At 35.9% G+C, this 21,110-nt stretch overlaps 1 protein-coding gene across 1 annotated transcript in view; it reads right to left on the bottom strand.

Annotated features, from left to right (window-relative positions):
• ANGPT1 (angiopoietin 1) overlaps nucleotides 1–21,110 on the bottom strand; it is a 163,119-nt gene that overhangs the window by 17,989 nt on the left and 124,020 nt on the right. The window contains exon 7 of the mRNA XM_069779903.1: nucleotides 19,352–19,518. Within this exon, the coding sequence (XP_069636004.1) occupies nucleotides 19,352–19,518 (167 nt within the window). The remainder of the gene's footprint in view (nucleotides 1–19,351; nucleotides 19,519–21,110) is intronic.

Consider the following 21,110-nt stretch of genomic DNA (forward strand, 5'->3'; position numbering starts at 1 on the left):
ACCATTACTCTCACAAAATATTGAGCTCTTGCTAACCCATTTTCCCAAGTTGCAAGAACAATTCACCACCTTTATCGTTGCCTGTCCTTGAAGGACTGATGTAAAAGTACCAAAAAGAAGAAGAAAGGGAATGTCACGGTGTCTGACTGGAGAAAACCAGCAATATTAACTGTAAAAACCTAACAATACTAAATTTTTCCCACTCTTAACTTTAGTGCAAACTTGAAAAACAGTGTACATGCTAAATTCATGGACTTTTTATTTAACCTCATTATACTCCTAATAGAGTTTGTAATTCTGCAAACAGTAGGCATGATGGTTCTGCAAACTGTCGAAAACCTGAATAATACAGTAAGTAGCTCTGACAACTTGAACAGATTTTTAATTTGGCTCTTAATATTCTTGCTGCCAGCACATGAAAATAATTTCCTCCCACAATTCCTTAAGAAAAGTGTAAGACAAGATGACCTCTGTATTTCTCCTCTGCTGCTCTGTAGCAATGACTTAGTGCTGTAATTAAGTTTGACATTACTGCAACTCCTTGCCCATTCTCCTGTTGAGACAAGTGAAATGTGCCAGCCAACAAAATATTAATTCAATATATCCAGAGTTAGAACACATATCTTCCAATTTTAAAGATAAAATGGTAATATAAATTACAATAATAAATGGATATGATCAGTTTTCCTTTAGAGTTGTTTCAGTACAGCCTGACTATGGTACAACAAACACTACATAGTCGAGAGATCCTTCCCTGGGACTGCACACTGTTAACAGAAAAGCTTGTTTTCTCTCTGAAGAGCTTGTGCTAATTTTAGCTTGTGTTTGAACCACGCACACCTGACAGGTCAAAGGAGAAAAATATGTTTATCCTGGACAGTGAACAAGCAAACATAACCTAGCCATAAGTAAGGAACACATCTGCACATTACAGCAAACTATACAATAGTCTAGTGAGACTTGCTGTTGTACTGAATGTGAATTTATACAAATAATACATCAAATTTGCTTTTTCTATCTTAAATTTCTTCACTAATTGACTAAAGAGCTGTACTCATTGGGAACAGGTATACTGAGCAGGGATAATTAAAAGACATCCAGATTTACTGTCAAAGAAATTTGTCCTACCGTAAGGCAAATGGCCTGTCATACCGCTGCATGCAGACAAATGGTGCTTTGTCACAGCTTACAAAAAATGTTTAAAAATATGTTTATTCTGGACAGTGAACAAGCAAACATATGCTTCTGCTACTTGAAATACATGCTACAGAAGCCACAGAAACAGTCACTGCAGCAGTGTGAGCTGCTAGGTTTGCAGCTGATGTCAGTAACATAGTGGTGATGGAGACAAAACATACGGCAACACTGGTATTTACTGTTAACAGGGACAGAAACATATTTAAAGGCTACTATCACACTGATGTGTTGAACAGAAATAATTCCCTCTAATCTTTCACCAAACACAGCACAGAAGAGATACATTAATCTGATACTACCATTTTCTGTTAAAACTGTTTTTCAACACAATAATTATTAAAACAAAATTGCCCAGCCATTTCTTTTCTCATGGAAAACTGAAATGAAACTTTTCAGTTATTAGATTTATTATTTTTTTACTAATGAAAAGTTAAAATCTTGCTACAGAAAAACCCCGTCTCACTCTCCCGCCAGCTATATAAATGGTAAGATTTCCTGCTGCTACAGAAATGACCACTTCTGTCCTGATTCATGTATAATACATAATATGTTAATTTAAAAATATAGGGACTGTATTAATTTCAAACTTGAAATAACTAGAGATGATCAATGTTTTAGACAGACATATAAACACTGAACATATACTAAGATGATAATGCAAATTGTTTTGATAGCATTGAAGATGGATGAACTTCTTAAAAAATAAAATACAAAATTAGAACTTATCTGAACTTTTGCCCAGGACACAGCAAAGCCAAGGTTAGAGAAATTTGGTTAACTTAAAATGTAACTTAAGTATAAAAATATTTTTGTCCCTACTCAACTACACTTCCTGGGTTTGGCTGAAGCCAACAGCAGAAATGCCAAAATTGATTCTGAAGGGTTTTTACAACATAGAAATACAGGAACCCTCCAGACAAACTCATATTTTAAAAGTTTCTAAGGTTTTTATAAGTAATCAGACCTTCTGCTGCTTATCTTTACTGAATTGCTGAACCTTGTGATGTTTGTGTATTTTTATTTAAGGATCTGTTTTACAGCCATTGAAGTTAGTGGAAAAGTTCAGTGAACATCAGTTTGAAATTTTATTTATCTGTAAATTGGTTAATCCTGTTTGAAAATCCAGTAAAAGAGACCCACACAACTCTAGTAAAATTTAAACTTAATAATTCTTTCAAAATATGTTTGAAGTTCCAAAAGTCTCATAAATATAGTTTGTTGAAATCCATGCAGATATATTGTAATAGTGGATTTCATAAATCTATGTTTTAGTTGTACTGAGGGTGACATTAATTACCCACTGTCATCCACATAGGTTGTACATTATCCTAATTAACTGTTTTAGATAAAATAGAAATTGAAAACTTCATGTATCAGCATGCTGTTAGTGCTAATTTTTACTCTGATGACTACTGTAGAGTTACTAACTTCTTGTTTCCATGCAGTGTCATTGAAAAATATCATTTACAGGCCACAGTAAAATATTTATCACACATTTTACTTAATTGAAATAACTAATCATAAGTAACCATAAAAGTTACAAATATCATAGATAGACCTATGTTAAAAATTTATATAGATCTTACTGAGGTATGTTGGTGTTTGGAAATTAATGTCTTTAAACAGTATATAACCAATGTGACTTGGAGGTGGGGAGTGTGTTAGGGGTTTGATTTGGTTTTTTTGTGGGCTTTTTGGTTATTTTTTTTCTTTGTAAAGAGTGTGCTGGAATTCTCGCTGAAATTAGCTGTAGTTGCGCTATAAGAAGGTTAAGTACCACAAATTCATCTCTACTGTTGAATTATGCTAATTAAAACTTTCCTATGTTGTATGTTATTGTTTGCAATTAGAAGAAATCTGTGAAGATGCCATTTAAATGTGTCATTTCTTTTCCATTTACAGAGATACAAAAGAAAATATAGCTAATTGCATTTTCTTTTTTCCACAGTATTTGCCTGAAGCTATGATATCAGTAAAACCTATTTAAGGATGCCTGTTATTAATTTGTAAATATCCTTTTACAAAATAGAGTTTAAAAGTCCTAAACACCTAACTTTTTCAGAAAACAACACAACTGCACTCAGCAATTACATATTCTTACTATTTTCAGATTCACTGGAATAACAAACTACTATGCTTATTACAAGAAAATTCAGAGGTTTATTCATACGTAAGCCTTTTCTCATTAGAAAGCCACTGTCACTGAACTGGACGAGTTTTGTACATGCCTAATTCTTGAGGTTCCATAGATTATATATGTATTTTATTTTATTTTATTTTTTAAATTAACAGACAATATAAGGAACTTTCTAAGTGGAGATAGATTCTATTTTACCTGGATACTGGACCTTCACTGTTTTCTTAATTGTGGAGGTTCAATCAAATATTTGTACAGCTTAGCAGAAAATTGCAGTCTAACTGAAACAAGTCACTATCCCAAGGGTTTGGACTACCTTTTAGAGCAGAAATTGATGTGATATTTTAATTGATATTGGTCCTTTCCTTAATATTAGACTGTTCTCTAGTGTTCTAGGGTCATGAGAAAATCTCAGGTCACAAACCAGGCAGTGAGATAACTAACCCTTAAGCAGGCCTGCCATGCAGGAAAAACAGATCAAGAGTAGTATATAGTATCACAAACTATTCAGTTTGCTATGAGAGCAAGTGGTAAGAATCAGGTAAGAGAGGAGCAGAAAAATAAGAGCAAAACCAAGGACTGGCACAGAGACGATGTCTTTAGATTCCAAAGATTTTGCATAAAACAAAATGGGACAATGTCCTTGAAGTAATCTGGTCCAAAAATGTCACCGAGGATGAAATACCTCCTACAAGGAGACAGCTCTTGTGATTTACTTTATGGAAATACACTTCTACACAGTGAAAGTAAAATACTGTCATTCTGTTCAAGAATCATGCCTGCTTCACACAGGCTTATGTTGCTTAAAGTTGTGTGTAATGCTAAGGCTGTTGGCTAAAAAGGCAATGAGAGGCACACTAGCTCACATAATTCCTGACTTGAAATATGAGTACTGAAATTTCTTTGTTTTTCTCAAACTGAATGTTGAATGAGGTGTAACCTGTAATAACCATTAAGAAATTATTTAAATACTGAATTGGACACAACATCTAGATTGAATAACCTTTTTCCCCATGTTTCCACTGGCACAATGGCTAACTGAAACTGTGTAAGGTATCTTTGAAATATTTAAGGGTCTTTTTCACTCCTTGTGAAGAGCTTGAATGTAAGGAAATGAATCATTATTGATAGAAGTGGAATAGTCTGCAATTAATTTTTCATCAGTTATTTTTGATTGTTTATACTTTTTTTTGTGCTAGCAGTGCAATCTTCTTTTACAGTCGTGCTCTTTTGGGCATTTACAGATTCTGGTTTTGAATTTTTTCCAGTGTTAATGACCCAATGACCCTCTCAAATCACACTACAGCATTGCTATAATGTGGCTGGAATGGAATGAGTTTGCAGCTGCCAACAGACTACGATTTAAAGAAATAACTTAATGAATAACACATTAAAATAAATATTTTGGGTTCTGCATGAGATTTCCAAGATTTATGATGGGATTCGTGTCAAGAGATGTGTGCTTCCCACTGGGTGAATCCCAGAGGAAAATTTGGGGATGTTTTGGGGGGATATTATTTTCAAAGCAAAATGTTAATCAGGATTTTCATTCACTTACCTATGTTTGAACCTCTTCAATCCTAATAAATAAGCCAGTTCACAATTTATGAATTTATGAATTAGATTAATGGGCTTAATCTGGTGGCTGTGTACTTAGACTCATGACATGAGTAAACAGCAAGAGATGTTGAAGAATCTCTTTGTGGAGATGACAGGAAATGCAATAATTTCTGTATGTGGAAACAATATAAGGTAGTATTAATGACAACGTAACTGTCATGATCTCTTTCTGACCATAATATATATTTTTTTCTTTTACATTTTGATGTCATCTTCAAGAGTGTGCAATGGTAATGAAACACGAGTGACTTGACCTTCAGTGAGAGCTCTGGTGGCACTGCCTCAGCAAAGTACTTAGTATGTGCTTAAAAAAAAATTGCCTAAGTCAGTGTATTGTTGAATGAGGGCCTAAGTACACCTCAAAAAAAAAAAAATTAAAAAATGAGCGGAGAGGAGAGAGAAGAAGAAAAAGGTGGGGAAGAGAAAGGAAAGGCTTCTCTTATTCATATAGCATTATTCTCACCAGCAATATGACAATTAGTTTTTTGATTAAAGATTTATGATATTGAAAACAGCACATAGAATGAAAATATTTATGTAGTCAAGCACATCCTACCTCCAGCCTGAATTATATGCAACAGGTCTGGCTTGATCCCTTTACTCATTAGTGACTGTATTGTACAACATGCTATGCTCATCCTCTGGCCTTTATCTCCATTATCATACAAAGGTTAGGCTTTCATTACATGGGCAAGTATCTAGGAAAAGGTAATAAATTTTAAAAGTGGCTGATGCTCAGAGAGTTTCTGTGAAATGTTTATAATTATTTGAAAAATAAATATTGGCTTCACTGTTTGCTTGGTTTTCTTAATGCAAAATTAAGTTTAAAAAATGCCAAAATGAGTTATGTGGCACTAAGACCTCTGTAGAAAAATATAAACAGACTGTTAAAACATATTTCAACTCCCTTGGCGTCATTTGTGGCCGATAAACAGTCATATATGAGTGAAAGGTTCACTGACTGTCACCCATTTATGATCCAAGTTCTCTGCTGGTGCCACACTGACCAGGCTAACAGGGATCAGCATGTCTTACATGTTTTTTTCTCCCTAAAAACCCAGGTCATGACCTTATAAGAGCTGTGATTCACAATAATTACTTATTTGGTTCAAATGGCATTGAGATTGGTACAAAGAGTTTTTACTTCAGTGCAACTGAATTATAATGTTAAATAAAAGAAAATAGAACACAAATGGTGCACGTGCACTTGGGTCAAGTGTGGTGAGCTGTTCCAGCACTGATTTAAAATTGAAAACACATCAGCCTCTAGTATCTGATGAAACAGAAGACTGGAGACTAGACTCTGTATGGCACCAGGCACTCATTTGTCTTTTTCTAATTAGGCTTCCATTGTTATTGAGTACCTCCTTCTTCCATGATAATAAAGAAGGTTTATTTAAACTTTGTAGACCAACTAAACAGTAAAAAGTGCACTGCATCAGATACAACAATACTTCCGTGCTCTGATGTTCAAAGCAGTTATCTGTTTGTAGGTTTATGTAAATTAGTAGCTCTTTAGAGATGGTGCATACCTCTGCTCTGTGCTCTAACGCTGCATTGCTGCTGTGGGCCAAATAATGAATATCACTTTTTATTACCATTACTTTAGAGAGAGAGACAGCAAAATCAAGTATGTTTCCATTTGATAGGGAAAAAAACAAAAACACAACAACAAAACAACAACAAACTCTTAAAGATTGATGCAACAAATAACTCTGGAAAAATCTGGGATGATCCCTTTCCCCAATTCTCTCCAAGGCTCACAGGTACGCTTGAATTTTGACTCATGAAAGAAGCAATCTCACAGAAAAGATCACACCATTTTTCTGGTATTATCCTGAAAATACAGTGAATCAGTGCAGAAAGTGTTCTCAGAATCAGACTCTAGAAACACTTGCCAGTAGAGCTGCTAATGATAAAAGGGGGGGGGGGGGGAACCCCTGGAACTGGTTGGCTGGGCAGTTGGTAACAGACTTCAGAGACTTTAACCACAAACACACTAGATTAAATAAGGGTCACTCTAAGAATTTTTGCCTATATTTTTGCAGGCAGATGAAAGCTTGCTCTGTCAGGTCTCTGAGCAGACATGAGCTCATTCTGCCCACACTCCATCCTGGCTGGAAGCTGTACTGTCGCAATAAGCACGACACTGAGCCTACTCAAGGGCAGGATATATTAGCTTGGGCTCAATGCCACACTGACAGGTCTACCGAGCTTCTGTTTAGCTCAGAGAGTGGGCAGAGAGTCAACAGCTATGTGGGCACAAAGAGTGCACATCTCTTTGTTAGAAACTGTACAGAAGGGTCCTCCAGGTCTCATTCTTCTTTGATTTTGCATTCTGAAGAATTTAAGTTTGAATTTTTGGCTAATGGTGAAAATTGTGGACATTTTGAAAAACTTTCCAAGCAACATTATTTTTTTTATCTGGAGGTATTGCCACTAATGCTAAATAAATTCATCTTAATCTTGTAAACACTTAGTGGTCAAGCTCACTCTGATGGAGATCTTGGTCACCCACAGGAAGAATATAATTTTTCTGATTGAAATCAGAGACACATCTCATTCTTTGTATCCACATTTCAACCTTTTCTGGACTGGTATTTAGAAGTGTCCGTGTCTTCAGTTTTGATCAAGGTTATGACAAGAAAAATGTCCAGTTTAAATATTTTCAGCTGGACCTGAATTTGGATCCTGAAAATGTACCCCACTTCCCAACATTCACAGAAAATAGTGAGAAGAATGATACAATCATGGAATCTGCATTAAAGAAACTATTCTAATACAGAGATATTTTGTAATCCTGAATTTTACTGAGATTTTTTTTCTCATTCTGCACTATACTTTTGCATTAGTCTTTCACAGTCCTTTACTGCTTGTATCCTTAACTTATAGATTCATTATGTTGCAATCCTAAATCATCAACATATGAGTGATTAGCAAACATTAATGAAAGTCTAAATGTTCACACTGTGATGCTGTATCCATCTATAACTTTTGACATGTCCTTACATTTATCCCTTACACTTTGTACACAAATTTTCACTATGCTAATCTATATTCTGATAATGATTATAAGTTGTAGAGGGTTTTAACACTTATGGTGTTATACAAGAATTAAGTAAATTTAAACAGTGAAAAAGTGGCAACAAGAATACTCAACTACTGATTAAGAAAATTATTGTAACATTTAAAATTAGTTATTTTGTTATTTATTTTTTTATAGAAATAGAGCCAAATATCTCAATACTTATGTCCCTGTGATGGATAGCCTGAATTTAAATGCTATCTGATCTTGGAGATGTCTGGATATCCTACACACAATAGTTTTGATATAAAAAAATTTCACATGGGTGGCAAATATGTAGAAGTGTCTCAGGTTCACAAGGTTCTTTTATTCAGGATCTGTTTCATGTCAAAGCCCAGTGGAGATGAAGAAACTATGTTACTGGTTTCTATACTAAATTCTACACTAATACAAACATCAGTAGGTTTAAGCTCTTTGTAAATGCTTTGACAGAATTAAATTAAAGAAACATAGCTCTTCTTGGTGTTGCTACTGGCAAAAGTGGGAGCTCATACCTTGGGGACAGTGAGGTCCATTCACACCAGGATTTTATAAACTTTGTTAAAATACTTGTTTGACATTCTTTCTTAATACAAATATGTAGAGGTGGCATAAAGCAACAGAGGCTTAAAAGAGAGCAACACTGTGCAAGAAGAGTAACAATACAGATTACTCATAAAGATAATACCAACAAGATGAGAGTAATCATTTTATATTGGAGAACCAAAAAAATGTCCATTACCTTATAAAAGCCTGTGCAGTTTTCTCTTAGGTGCCCTGTCATGCTTTTCCTGTCCCCGACAGCTGCAAGTAGCTGGTGAAACCTCCACTGAGCTACAATACGTAACAAGTAAGATCACTACCAAGTTTCCATAGATATTTTTTCTGCCGATACTTACATGCATTAAAGAGTTCTCTCGGATTTGTGTGCCTGTGCAGTAGCCCTCAGCAGGGATTTCACTATACCGTTCTTGCTTTGCATGATACTGTTCTCACACAAGTCTACTGAATTTTTTTTTCTGTAAAGATCCTCATGAGGTAATAAGTAGTTGAGCTACCAGTGGCTGTTACTGTCTACTTTTCACGTAGCAACTTACTGATCCAAGTGGTTACCCACCATGTAGGAGTTGTGGTTTCTATTCACTCAGCAAGAGAAAGGTTTAAAACCACAAAGCTTCCCTAACAGTGGTGCCATAACTAGCAACATGTGTCCCACTGCAAAAAATTGTTCAAGATTCACTGAGCCTTAGAGGGAGTACAAGTGAAAGTCTGTAGGTCTGTAGCAGAATTGTTTGCATAGTGTTCAGAGTTCAGGGATAGTCCTCACTGCTTCATAACATTCATAAATTTGCATCATTTGATCAAAGCCTATTTAATTCAAAATGAGACATAATCCATGGAGCCGGGAGCATAATCTCAGACTTCCCTCTCCCACCTCATTGACAAATGACTCAGTACCTACTCATTCACTGAGCAGTGAATTTTTCCCTGCACAGTGTCAGAGCTTCATCAAGGAGCCTGTTCCCCTGCAGCATGGATTGCTGATTTCTCTTGGGAAGCAATAACTATGGTCTGGATCCCCTCTGGCAAATGAGTGCATTAACCCAGGGTCTTTTGTTTCTTTCCTAAGACAGGACATTGTCTCCTACCTTCAGGCTATGGGCTGTGAACTGTCAGGGTATATAAATGGATGCCTTGCTATTTTCAGAATTTCCTAATGGTTAACTCTAGGCAGCTCTCTGCTCTGCATGTTGCCTGATTTGGCTTCCGTCTAAGGAGCTTATCTCTCCCCAGGCATGCACAGAGAATCGAGTGTCTCAGCTAGGGTCCTGCGGTCTGTTCCTAGGGCCTAACACCTTTCATGTTAGCACTGAAAATCTTTATCTCACCTACCTGTAGGAAACCATGTCTGATTTGTGAATAAGCATTACATTCATTAAATCCAGGATAATGTTTAAGTCCAGTAAATTTTTGCAAACCATTTTTTTTCTTGCCTCAAGTAATCAGTAGTTTGAATTGATGTGTTTATTTTATTGTAGATAAGCTTTATGGGAAAATAAGATACTTTTGTCCTTACTCATATATTTTCCTTTTGTTAAAAAATGAATCTAGGAGCCTGGAGGAGGAGATAATGACATGCTCACTATGTCCCATAGCAATAGCTGTGGTGGAACATATTGGAAAACAAGCTGCTCTCCAGCTATGTGGTTGAAAAGCTGTGAAACACCAAAGAAAAGTTTCTAGAAACATAAGAGTGCAATCAAACTTAATTATTGAAAGTTTCTTATCTATAGCCTGCCAAAAAACCCTGGAAGGTGGGTGCTGCAGGTACATGAAAATGAATATATGGAGAAAAGCTATCCGATTTTGGTGAAGAAAATATATCTGTCTGGAGAAGGCAATTGAAAATTAACCAGTTCAGGAAAAGGGATAGAGAAAAGCAAGACCAAAGACAGCAACAATTTAGAGATAGCTTGAAAGATCTAATAATGAAAATAAACTAACAGATATTTACCTTTTATTGATTAATAAGTTAGGTCATTGTTATATCAGATACATTTTGAGTAACCCACACTGGAGGCTTTGCTTTCCTCCTGGAAAGCAAGGCTGCTGTACAACCAACAGTGTATACCTTGTAAAGCTTGTATACCAGTACTTTTCTAAAATCTCAGGTAAAGAATTTCCCAGAGTTTATGGAACACCTCTGTTGGTTTGCCTCCATATCCTAGATATTGGCACATTCAAGAGCTCTAGTGTTATTTGTGACCAAACTAGAACACAAAAAAGAAATGTTAGGGGCTTTTAATGGTGTTTTTTAATAGATATTGTCTGATAAATTGTATCCTTTCTGGGCTGAACTTGCATATGTGAATTGGCATTTGACTTTCTAAAAAAAGATTTTCATATTGGCTGAAATGCAGTTCACGCGTGTGATCAATTGATTTAGAAAGCTGAGGAGGTTTGTGCTCTTCAAAGCATATTACTGTAATTGAGTATGTAGATACTTTTTATCAAAAGGGCCTGAAGACTAATAGCAACATTCATTTTACATGGAACTGTTTAAGACTAAGAAGGCTAATGATGAAAATTGCAAATACCTAACTCTTACAGAGGAAATAATACATCTTCTGCATATGGAATGATTTGTGCTCTGACACCTACAATGAACCACATAATACAATTCCAAATTAAATTTCTCACTTTTAATGATATTTAAGTTATAAGCTAAGAAATGTAATCATCAATGCCTTTCTGTCACATGAAACAGTTCAGTGAACTGTGTTAGTATAAGATCTCACTGGTAGTTCTGTAACGATTTTTAGCTCTTGGAAAATCAATTATTAAACTTCATATGGACAGATATAGTTTGGTATTGAATGTCTGTTATAGCTGGGTCTGGTGCAGCTGTGATTTCATGGCTGCAGTTTGTGCTCTTTCTTCACTCAAACATGGCAGACAGTCACTAGATTTTGCAGAGCTGCCAGTTACGAAGTTTCATGAGGATAACAAAGAATTACATACCACCTCATGGAGAGCCTATTTTGCTAAAGAGAACCCATTTTCTTGCTTCTTGAAGGGAATACAAGCGAAAAATGCTTTGGTGCTGGCAACCGCCCCCCTGCTCCCCAGCCAACTTCCCACCAAAATGGGGATGTAGTGAGGGAAAGTACTCCACTACTCCCCAGTCCACTGTCCAACAGAGCTCCCTCTTCTCCCACTCAGAAGCTGTACATCATCCCTCTTCCATCCATTCCCATCATTCTCTCTCACTATTCACTTCCCCTTCTCTACTCAGTCACTCCTTTACAGTACTCACTATATATGCATTCTCATTATATTCCATAACACAGAAGAAGAAAACCTCTCTTCCTGCTTCGAGATAGTCAAGGCTATTGTATAGTGAACTACAAATGAGCTTTATGTAGTTAGAGGTGGGAAATGATGAGCTGTGGATGGATAATATACATAGGGATTTATGTGGATTAAGTTAAATTTTATTATTCATAAACTTCACAAGTACATTTGCATCAACTTTCAGTTAGTCAGAGAAAATGTTATAGTTCATTTCTGCTTACATTTGGAGATAGTGCATGGACTGCCAGTGAGCTTTAGTCACTGACATAACATAGCAACACTGGCCTGGTTCCAGAAAGACCTCTGGTTAATGGGCATCAGATTGAATCCCTGCACTTCCAGTATTTAGACTTCATGGAATATTATTGGACTGACAGTGTTCTTAAATAGAATAAAGTTATTTCAGCCAGATATTTATATACACATAGAGACATTAAATCTTTTTTCCATATTATCCATTTTATACCATTGTTTGGTGAAAAAATGTTAAATATATTTTCAAATAATGGAAAGTATGCATACCACAGATATCATTCTGTCTGTTAATAGGATTTTGCGTGGATATTTCCTCTGAAGTAGACTTGCAAATTGAATTTCAAGCTTCCAAAGAAAAGTAAATTACTATGGGTTTAAATTTTTGCACCATGTCTATTTTTTGAGTTACTCTGTAGTTTTCATATTTGGCAAGAAAAGTACTAGGGTCTGGGCACAGGACTGGGTCTCAGAGGATCTGTGTTTATTTTCCTGCTTTGCTACAGATTTCCTATGTGTCCTCCACTGTACTTTTTCTCCCCCACCTGATACAACTAATGCAGAAGAAGCTAAGCAAATGGCTCAGAAAAACTTACAAGTCAGACTGATTCCCTGTTATACCTAATCTACTAAAGTGACACAAGAAGAAAAAATTTTACTTATGGCAAATGCATCACTGAAAAGCCTGGGTAATAACAAAGAAAAACACCAATATTTAAAAATGAGAGTTTGTACTCTGAGGAAAGTGACAATGGCCTGTTAATATCCTGCTGCTGAAATAGCAATAGTCTGTGGAATGTATTTTTAAATTAAAGATACACAAAACAAGCTGTCCCCATAAAAGTTACACTCTCAAATAATACTTCCTTTTACCTATTAGAGCATTTTCATTGGTACAATTTAAAAGACTGTACCAAAAATATTTTTTCTCTACTTTACAGAAAGAAAAGTGAGAAATTTTTGTAACAGATTCCAGCATTAGTTCAACAATGGTGATTAAATAAATCAATAGCCTCCACCTTAAAAAAAAAAAATCAAAGATTAACATTACATCAAGGCCTTTGGCTCCAGGCTACCTACCTAGTTTGCCTAAGAAAACAGAGGTATAATACTATTGCTGAAACTAAATATACAAACTCTTAAACAAACAAGAGCTAAAAAATCCAATACTCTGGGAAGACCTTATTGCAGCCTTTCAATACTTAAAGTGTGTTTATAAGAAAGATGGGGACAAACTTTTTAGTAGGGCCTGTTGCGATAGGACAAAGGGTAATGGTTTTAAACTAAAAGAGGGTAGATTCATACTAGATATAAGGAAGAAGTTTTTTACAGTGAGGGTGGTGAAACACTGGAACAGGTTGCCCAGAGAGGTGGTAGATTCCCCATCCCTGGAAACATTCAAGGTCAGGCTGGACGGGGATCTGAGCAACCTGATCTAGTCGAAGATGTCCCTGCTTATTGCAGGGGGGGCTTGGACTAGATGACCTTTAAAGGTCCTTTCCAACCCAAACTATGCTATTATTCTACTCAGGGAACTAAAACCTCTTTGCTACCAGGTCCCATAGAGTCTAACAATTGTTAGTTTACATTCAATAACCGATCTGGTTTCCCAAAGTAAAGCCTGGAGAGAAACAGTATGTTGGAGAGCTTGGAAACTGTGCTACCTAGATTGTATGAATCACAGGACCATGTCAGTGGTTTGAAGTGATATGAATCATTTCAATGACTCTCCCTCCTCTTTGCAACAAATTGCATCAACTTCTTGCATTTGATTCTTCTCTACATAACTAAAATTCCCCTGTCAACTTGTCTCTTGCTTGTTCCACTAATAATGTATCTCTATGCTCTCTTTCATTTTCTCATAAGATTTCCTAATCTCTTTATCATGCTGGTTCCAATATAAAGACTGTTCTCCTTAATTTTAACTATCAAAGGTCAGCCATCACCTTAAGTACGTGATTCACTCACAGAAGTTAGGATGCTCTCTGTCCGTCATCAGTTTTCACGTGTACCTACAGCAATTCCAAAGTCTTAAGTCTTACTCACCTCAGCAGCACTGCCCTCATCATTTAATCGTATTCCTCCATGGATAGGACAGACGGTAGTGAGTCATTGCAAGAATAGAAAGCTTTTCTAACTGAAAGAATGACTAAATACTGGAATATATTGTCATAGGGAAGTGGGGGTATATTCAACCTCTCTAAGGGTTCTGAGGTACAAATAGCTCAGCCAATTAAAAATTGTATTTCCCCCATTCTCCATCCCATACCTTGCTTGGAAGCACTGCTCCTGTATCATAAGTAGCAAAACCAGATGTGAGTGCAGGTTGAAATTACTGCTGTTCAAAATCCAGCATCAGGATCTCTGCTTTCATTAACTAATATGTGGGATTATGAAGTGTGGTACCTGAAATCCCAAAATGTGGTTACTTTTCCTGTTTAATTCTGGAGGGTCTGAGGAACAGGTCAGAGCAGCAGTGTGTCATATCTGTACAGCTCCTAAAAACATCAAACAATGTCAACAGACTATCAAGAGTGGGCTAGGTAGAGTCTGCACGGGAAAAGAGGAGAGGCTGTGTGTCTTCTGGGAGTCTCTTTCAACTTACGTTTTTATAGTTCTGTGAATAATTCCTTCTGACTTAAATTAAGAAACACTGCACTAAATGGGGCTTGCAAGATCTGACTCTTCTTACTCTATGGAGATTTTACTTGCCACAGTGTAAGACTTGCAAAGAGACTGGCAGCGATAGTTTTCTTCACATTTACAGACAGCCCTCTGTGTAATCATTTTGTGTAGATAAGAAGCCTAAGGATGTTCTAAAGGAAATTAATCACTTAGATACTTTCATGCTATTGAACGTTTTGCATGTGGTGCAACAATGATTTTCCTGTTTCAGTTATCATTTATCATTATACATTTACTGCTTCAGTATCTACCTTCTCACCTCAACTTTCTTCTATGCCATCATCATCTGGGATAAATAGATTTTATTCTGCATTCCCAGAAACCCTTTTGGAGCTGTCTCATTTTGAAAGAGAAACAAGTATATTTTTAACATACATGTGTTCAGCATTACTCTTTTTAATCATAGATTCCTTAGGCTAATAAAAAGTAGTAAAGAGAATACAAACAGCCCAGAAGAAAAACAGAACCCTTCTGAAATCACCAATTGGGAGCTATCCAGACTCAATCGAACTTTGCATAATGTTGGGGCAGGATTTTGGAAAAACAGCATGAAAATTATTTTCTGTATTTTCTCAGACACATTTTATCACTTCAGGGTATTTGTGGTTTTTTTTTTTAAATTTATTATATTCAAATGTGAGACCTGGAACCTTAATTTTTTTTTGTGTCTTCCAAATGTACAAGGTACTGCCATAGAATAAATGAAAGATGTTCCACTCCTTGAGCTTTTCCCTTCATTTCAATACCCTTTCTCTATTTCAGATCTCCTTGATCTACTGCCCAGACCAGCTTGGAAACTTCTCTCTTTACTGGTTATTATTTCTTAGTGAACTTGTATTATTTGAAACTAATGTAGAGTGCAGTCAGCCTACAATTACTTATTTTTGCAAACAATGTTGAAGAAACAACATTTAGTGTGGGTCACTAGCAGAAAATCCTAACAGCTTCCAAAATAAGACAGTATCTAGTTTGTTTGGCAAAATTATTTCAAATGAACAGCAACTAAAGTTTTGAAAAAGCATGCTGTTCTGTGTTTGAGGTATTGAAAGCAAACATGGCAAATGCCCGACAATTGTGAAGAAAAGGCACTGCAAGCAGGAGGTTGGGAGCTGTGGTTTTCAACTTCAGAGGAATCATTTAAATTCTTAATGGCAGGTCCTCAGATAAAGAGAAAACAGCATTCTCTGAAGGGTGGCCAGCTGTTTAGGACTCAATAATCAGGCTTTTATTTGGCCTGCCTTCTGGAGTTGCTTCTATCACAGATAGTGATGCTGGCAAGCAAAATAAAGAGTTTTTATGTCATAGGATGCATTCTTGTAATAATTTCTAAAACAGCCCAACATGATTTTGTTTTGCAAAATGTCTGTTGGGCATATATCTGTCTGGACTAGGCACAAGTGTATTTGTCAAGCATGAAAAACAATTTAGATTTGCATGTGGTTTACACTTCATTATTTCCAGAACTGTCACGGTGTTACTCAGTTATTTCCTTCAAGTATTCAGATATGTTTGAGTAAAAATAATTGAGGAATTAATATGAAACCCAAAGGGCCAACAGAGATGGACAGAGCCTTTTTACATCTTCATGTTTCCCTCTCTGTTTATTGCAGAATAATGTGAATGGAACTGATTCCCTGTTCCCTAGACAGAGGAACTTCAGTTGTACCATAAAGAGGCCACACAGACAGCATGAGCACAGCTCATTCTGGCCTTTAATTGGACTATGGAGTAGGACACGAACCAAAACTGCAGTCATTAGTCTCAATTCAAATTTCTTCTGATTTTTGTGGAAAAGTGACTTGAATGTGGATAGCAGAATTTATCCCTCTTACTCAACTTTATACTTTTTGAGGCCTGTACACCCTTTCTTATTTAATTTGTACACTTTTGAAATACATCTTTTTTGTTTTTCTTGTTCAGAAAGAATTTTCATGGATCAGTTTTCACAGTTGTTTCCATGTTCAGAAAATAAGGTTTATATTTCCAAAAGATCTCCATTGCTTCTAATGATAGTGGGTTTCCTTTCCTTTCCTTTCCTTTCCTTTCCTTTCCTTTCCTTTCCTTTCCTTTCCTTTCCTTTCCTTTCCTTTCCTTTCCTTTTTCCTTGTTCATGTAGACATCCTGGAGACCTAGACTGATTCAGGATGATTTTCGAGGGCTACGCTGCTGTCCATCAATATATTAAACCTAATTTATTTAAGAAATCTCCAAGTGTCTGTGTTATCACCCAAGGCGGAGAAGCAAATACTATGCCCAAGTCCTTTTAAGGTTCGTTCTTTGAGGCAAAGTTTATTACAGATGACAAAGGACATATCAAAATTTGAATAAAGTTTAAACCTTGGGGTAGAGCTTGCTCTTTGGCCTTCAAAATTAGTGGCACACCACTATTCATGTCTGTATGGATGGACTTTCTTCCCCAACAAACTAACATGGACTTGCTCACAGTGTGTATTGGAAAAAGTCCCTGCTCCATGGGATCCTACAGTTGTGTTCAGGAATTGACTGGGAAAGTGTTACTTGGATCAGGCTAAAACTGTGCCAGGAAAAGGGCAATCAATTAAATATACACAGGCAACTGTACATAATTTCTTAAGCCTGTGTCCTGGTCCTGGTTGGTAGTTAGCACCTGGGGCAGTCTCAGGTCACAGTCCCCAGCAGATTTCCCAGACTGTTGGAGGGACAATCATGCAGACCTTCCCCAAAACTCCTTGCGTCTTCTACTTTGGGCACATTACATGGATTATGATAGGCAGAAATCCTTTAAGCATTCCCAAGTTCCTGTACTATTTTACTACAAATGCAGTCTAGCATTTTGAAACAAAACAAGAAATTATTTCACTATTTTGCCATGAATGAACCCGGATGAGTCCTGAAAAGATATCCTCCCTTAACACAAGCTTTAACATAAGTTAAATTTTCAACATCCTTCCAATTCGTCAGCAACATATGTTACCCCTATTCAGTACAGAATAAATGCGAGCAAAAAAGACACTGTTTTTGTTAGCAAACTCAGCTGTCTTAATTCACTCTCTAAGTAATACTCCTGGCATCTTCTCTGATTTTCACTGTAATTTTTAGAGCTATATATAACTTTGTCCTTTGACATTTTTCCTCACTTGACAAGTATTTGTCCCATCTTTTCCTTACACTTTTGAACACCATCTTCTACTAATGTTTAAGGCCCCACGTTATCCACTTTTACACTGCTGTTTTTATGTTTTGTATAAATATTTCTAACCTCTGTTTTGAGAAATTCCCTTTACTTATATTTACTCTTTGCCTGAGAGCACCTCAGAATCAGTGCTCCACCTTCCCAAATCTGGGGAAATGGCATGCCATGGGCAGTGCCAGGCATGACATTGCTGGAGGCAATGGAGGACAGAGCTGTCCTTTGTGTGCCATGGGATAGTCTTTGCTTTCTGCAGGCACTAAACTCATACAGATTGCTTCTAAATGTAGGTTTTGTGCTTCTAGGCTATGCAGTAGTGCCCTCTGACGAAACCCAAAGGACAGGGACACTACTTTGTGCCCCATCTGGGCAGATACCTGTCAGCAGAAAGAGCAAATTGCTCTCACTTCCATTTCTCTGGAGGCCCAGGGTGGGAGGGAGGCAATCAGCATTTCTGAGAATCAAGTTACTTGAACTTAAAAATCTGAATATCAACCTAGTTTCACATGCTATGACTTGAATGTTTGGTTTTACAATATATTTTTTTCTCTATGAAGTCTTATGCTAACTAGGTGTGCTGTAATAAATAATTTAGGATCTTTTTCTGGATTTCATATTCTTTCTCCAGCATTGCAATGTCTGTTCAGATGAAGCAATGATTTTAAAAAAAAAACCCTAAACTAAACCACTTAGTCATCCATATCTCTTGTGTCTCCAAGGATTTTTTCTTTTTTTTTAATAAGCAGATTTAAGTTCCTACTTTTTTATCTTTCAAAAAATATGAGAGAAAAATACTATAGGAAAAAGTTTTAAATTCATATGCCTTTTTAAACTGTAATAAATGGCATGCTGCTGCTGCTGATGAATCAAGGCTATCCAGTACATGACACTTCGTTTTGTGTTTTATCTCCTCACAATAAGATCCAGCATTCTTTTTTTACTCTTCATTCACACTAAATTTTTAGTTTGGAAATATCAGATGTTTTAACATCATTTTTAGTCTTTTTTTTCCCATGTCCATTGTTTCAGTTTCATGCTTCTGAGGTAGAAATCCTTCAAGTTGTAATGAAGAATACATATCTTTTTTCTATTCAGTTTTGAGTTCTGATGGTCTCAGATTTAAAGAGTTATACAATTTTTTAGCAGTTCTACCAGCCAGCACAATTAATAGATCATCCCTTGTTCTCAGATATGTTAGGTTTACTCTAACCTTCCATCACTGAGAAGTCAGATTTCTATTTTATTTTCACCCTCTTTATTCACTTTTGATGAAAATCAGGATCATATTATTGTCCTTTCTCATATTTAACAAGCGAACAATGAACAATATTTATCACTCAGCAGAGTCAAAAAAATTTCAATAGATTCTTACCTGTAATTCTGCTTTTCATTTCCTATGTGAAATCTGTCATACTGTGAATATGCCCGGTTTCCTTCCCAGTCCATTAATTCAATTCTTAGAGAATATTGCCTCTGACTTGTTATTGCAAAGATAAATTCATTTCCCAGCCAATGTTCACCTGACGGGCTACCAAAACCCTAGAAAAAAGTTGGCAAAATAACTAGATGTAATTATTGTAATTGGTAGAACCTTTATACAATAATAAAACCATCATTCTATTTTACCTATACATTCTAATTACTGGTCATAGCTTTTTGTGCTCCTGTTTGACTATCTCTAAAATGAGTCTACTAATACATACCATGTAGGAGTGTTGTGCAGTTCAACTGATATTCAAAAGGGTAGTTGAGGCTATCAGTTGAAAATCACTTTCCAATTACAAAATATTAATATTATGATGCTGTATTTGCACATCCTTCAATGGGAATACTGGACATAGTCATATTCATAATACATTTCATATGATGTTAAACCTAGTTATCATTAAGACAATTAAGTCAAGACGGAATTCTGCTACACTATAAAAGCTTAAAAAGAATCTAAATTAGCTTAGATTATACACTGAATTCAAGTTAGCTGTGGATGATAGCTCATGTCTTAATCTCTAAAGAAGAATGGACCATTCCTTTGCTGTTGAGTGTCTGCCACAACTGAAGGAGGGAGGTTTTTAGTTTAAAATCCTCTTCTGTATATAAGACCTGCTGGACAGGACAGTGTCTATGACCGATCCTCAGTGGTAACATTTATTTACTTCATTCTTGGTCCACTAAAGCTCTTATTGGCTAAGACTTTGGCTACGATGAAATTATTTTTTTCTCACCCTGCTGAGGTGAAATAACATATCTATGTATGTTTCGATGCTTTGAAATCTTTAACTTAAAGAGTTAGGATTATTCCTGTAGACTATCCAAAGCACAGGAGAGGGTACTGTAACTTTATTTTCTAAGAATGAAAAACCAGCAGAAGTAGAATATTTAAGGTACCTAACTCTCCTCACGTTGCATATATTCAGATGATCTTATTTCCAGTTAAGCAAACTATACAATTTTCAAACATGGAAAAATAATAATAAAAGAAAAAGTATAACCTGTTTTCAAAATGTATTCCTAGCCCTATATTTTTTTGCATCTTCCAGGTTTTAAAGTTGTTTAAATTTCAGTGAATATTTTACTACATTAAACGTAAGGTTTTATTTATCATAATTAACTTAATTTACTATATATTAAAATTATTTCTTTATAAACTATTAGTTTATAGCTGAGAATTCTTAGCTCCATTTTTGTTCTCTTTAAACAATAAAAATTATGTTAAACCATAATCTTTACTTGTGAGAACTATTTCAACATGATTATGCTTACTCATATTTCTTAAGGTAGGAAAAACAGAACTGGAAATCTCCCGATTTGCTTACAGTCATGTGCTAAAAGTGTTTTAGAAGACCTTTGTGAAAATTTCCTAATCAAATTAAATGAAAGATTGGGTGATTTTCTTGCCTGTGATACAAATTCACCCTCTCTTACTAAGCTGTGACTGCCAGATATAAGAAAGAAATAAACAATAAAGCAATCCTGGGTTTGGAATAAATTAGACTGTATCCAATCTCAAATATTTTCCTTTATCATTCATTATAGGAAGTTACTTTCCCTCTGCACTCCCCATCATGGTATTTAACAGACAATATTTGGTCTCAGTTTCAGATCATGAATTAAACCATGTGGTCTGCCATTGA

Source organism: Haliaeetus albicilla, chromosome 3 (genome assembly GCF_947461875.1).
Source record: "Haliaeetus albicilla chromosome 3, bHalAlb1.1, whole genome shotgun sequence".
In the NCBI taxonomy this organism is placed as follows: domain Eukaryota; kingdom Metazoa; phylum Chordata; class Aves; order Accipitriformes; family Accipitridae; genus Haliaeetus; species Haliaeetus albicilla.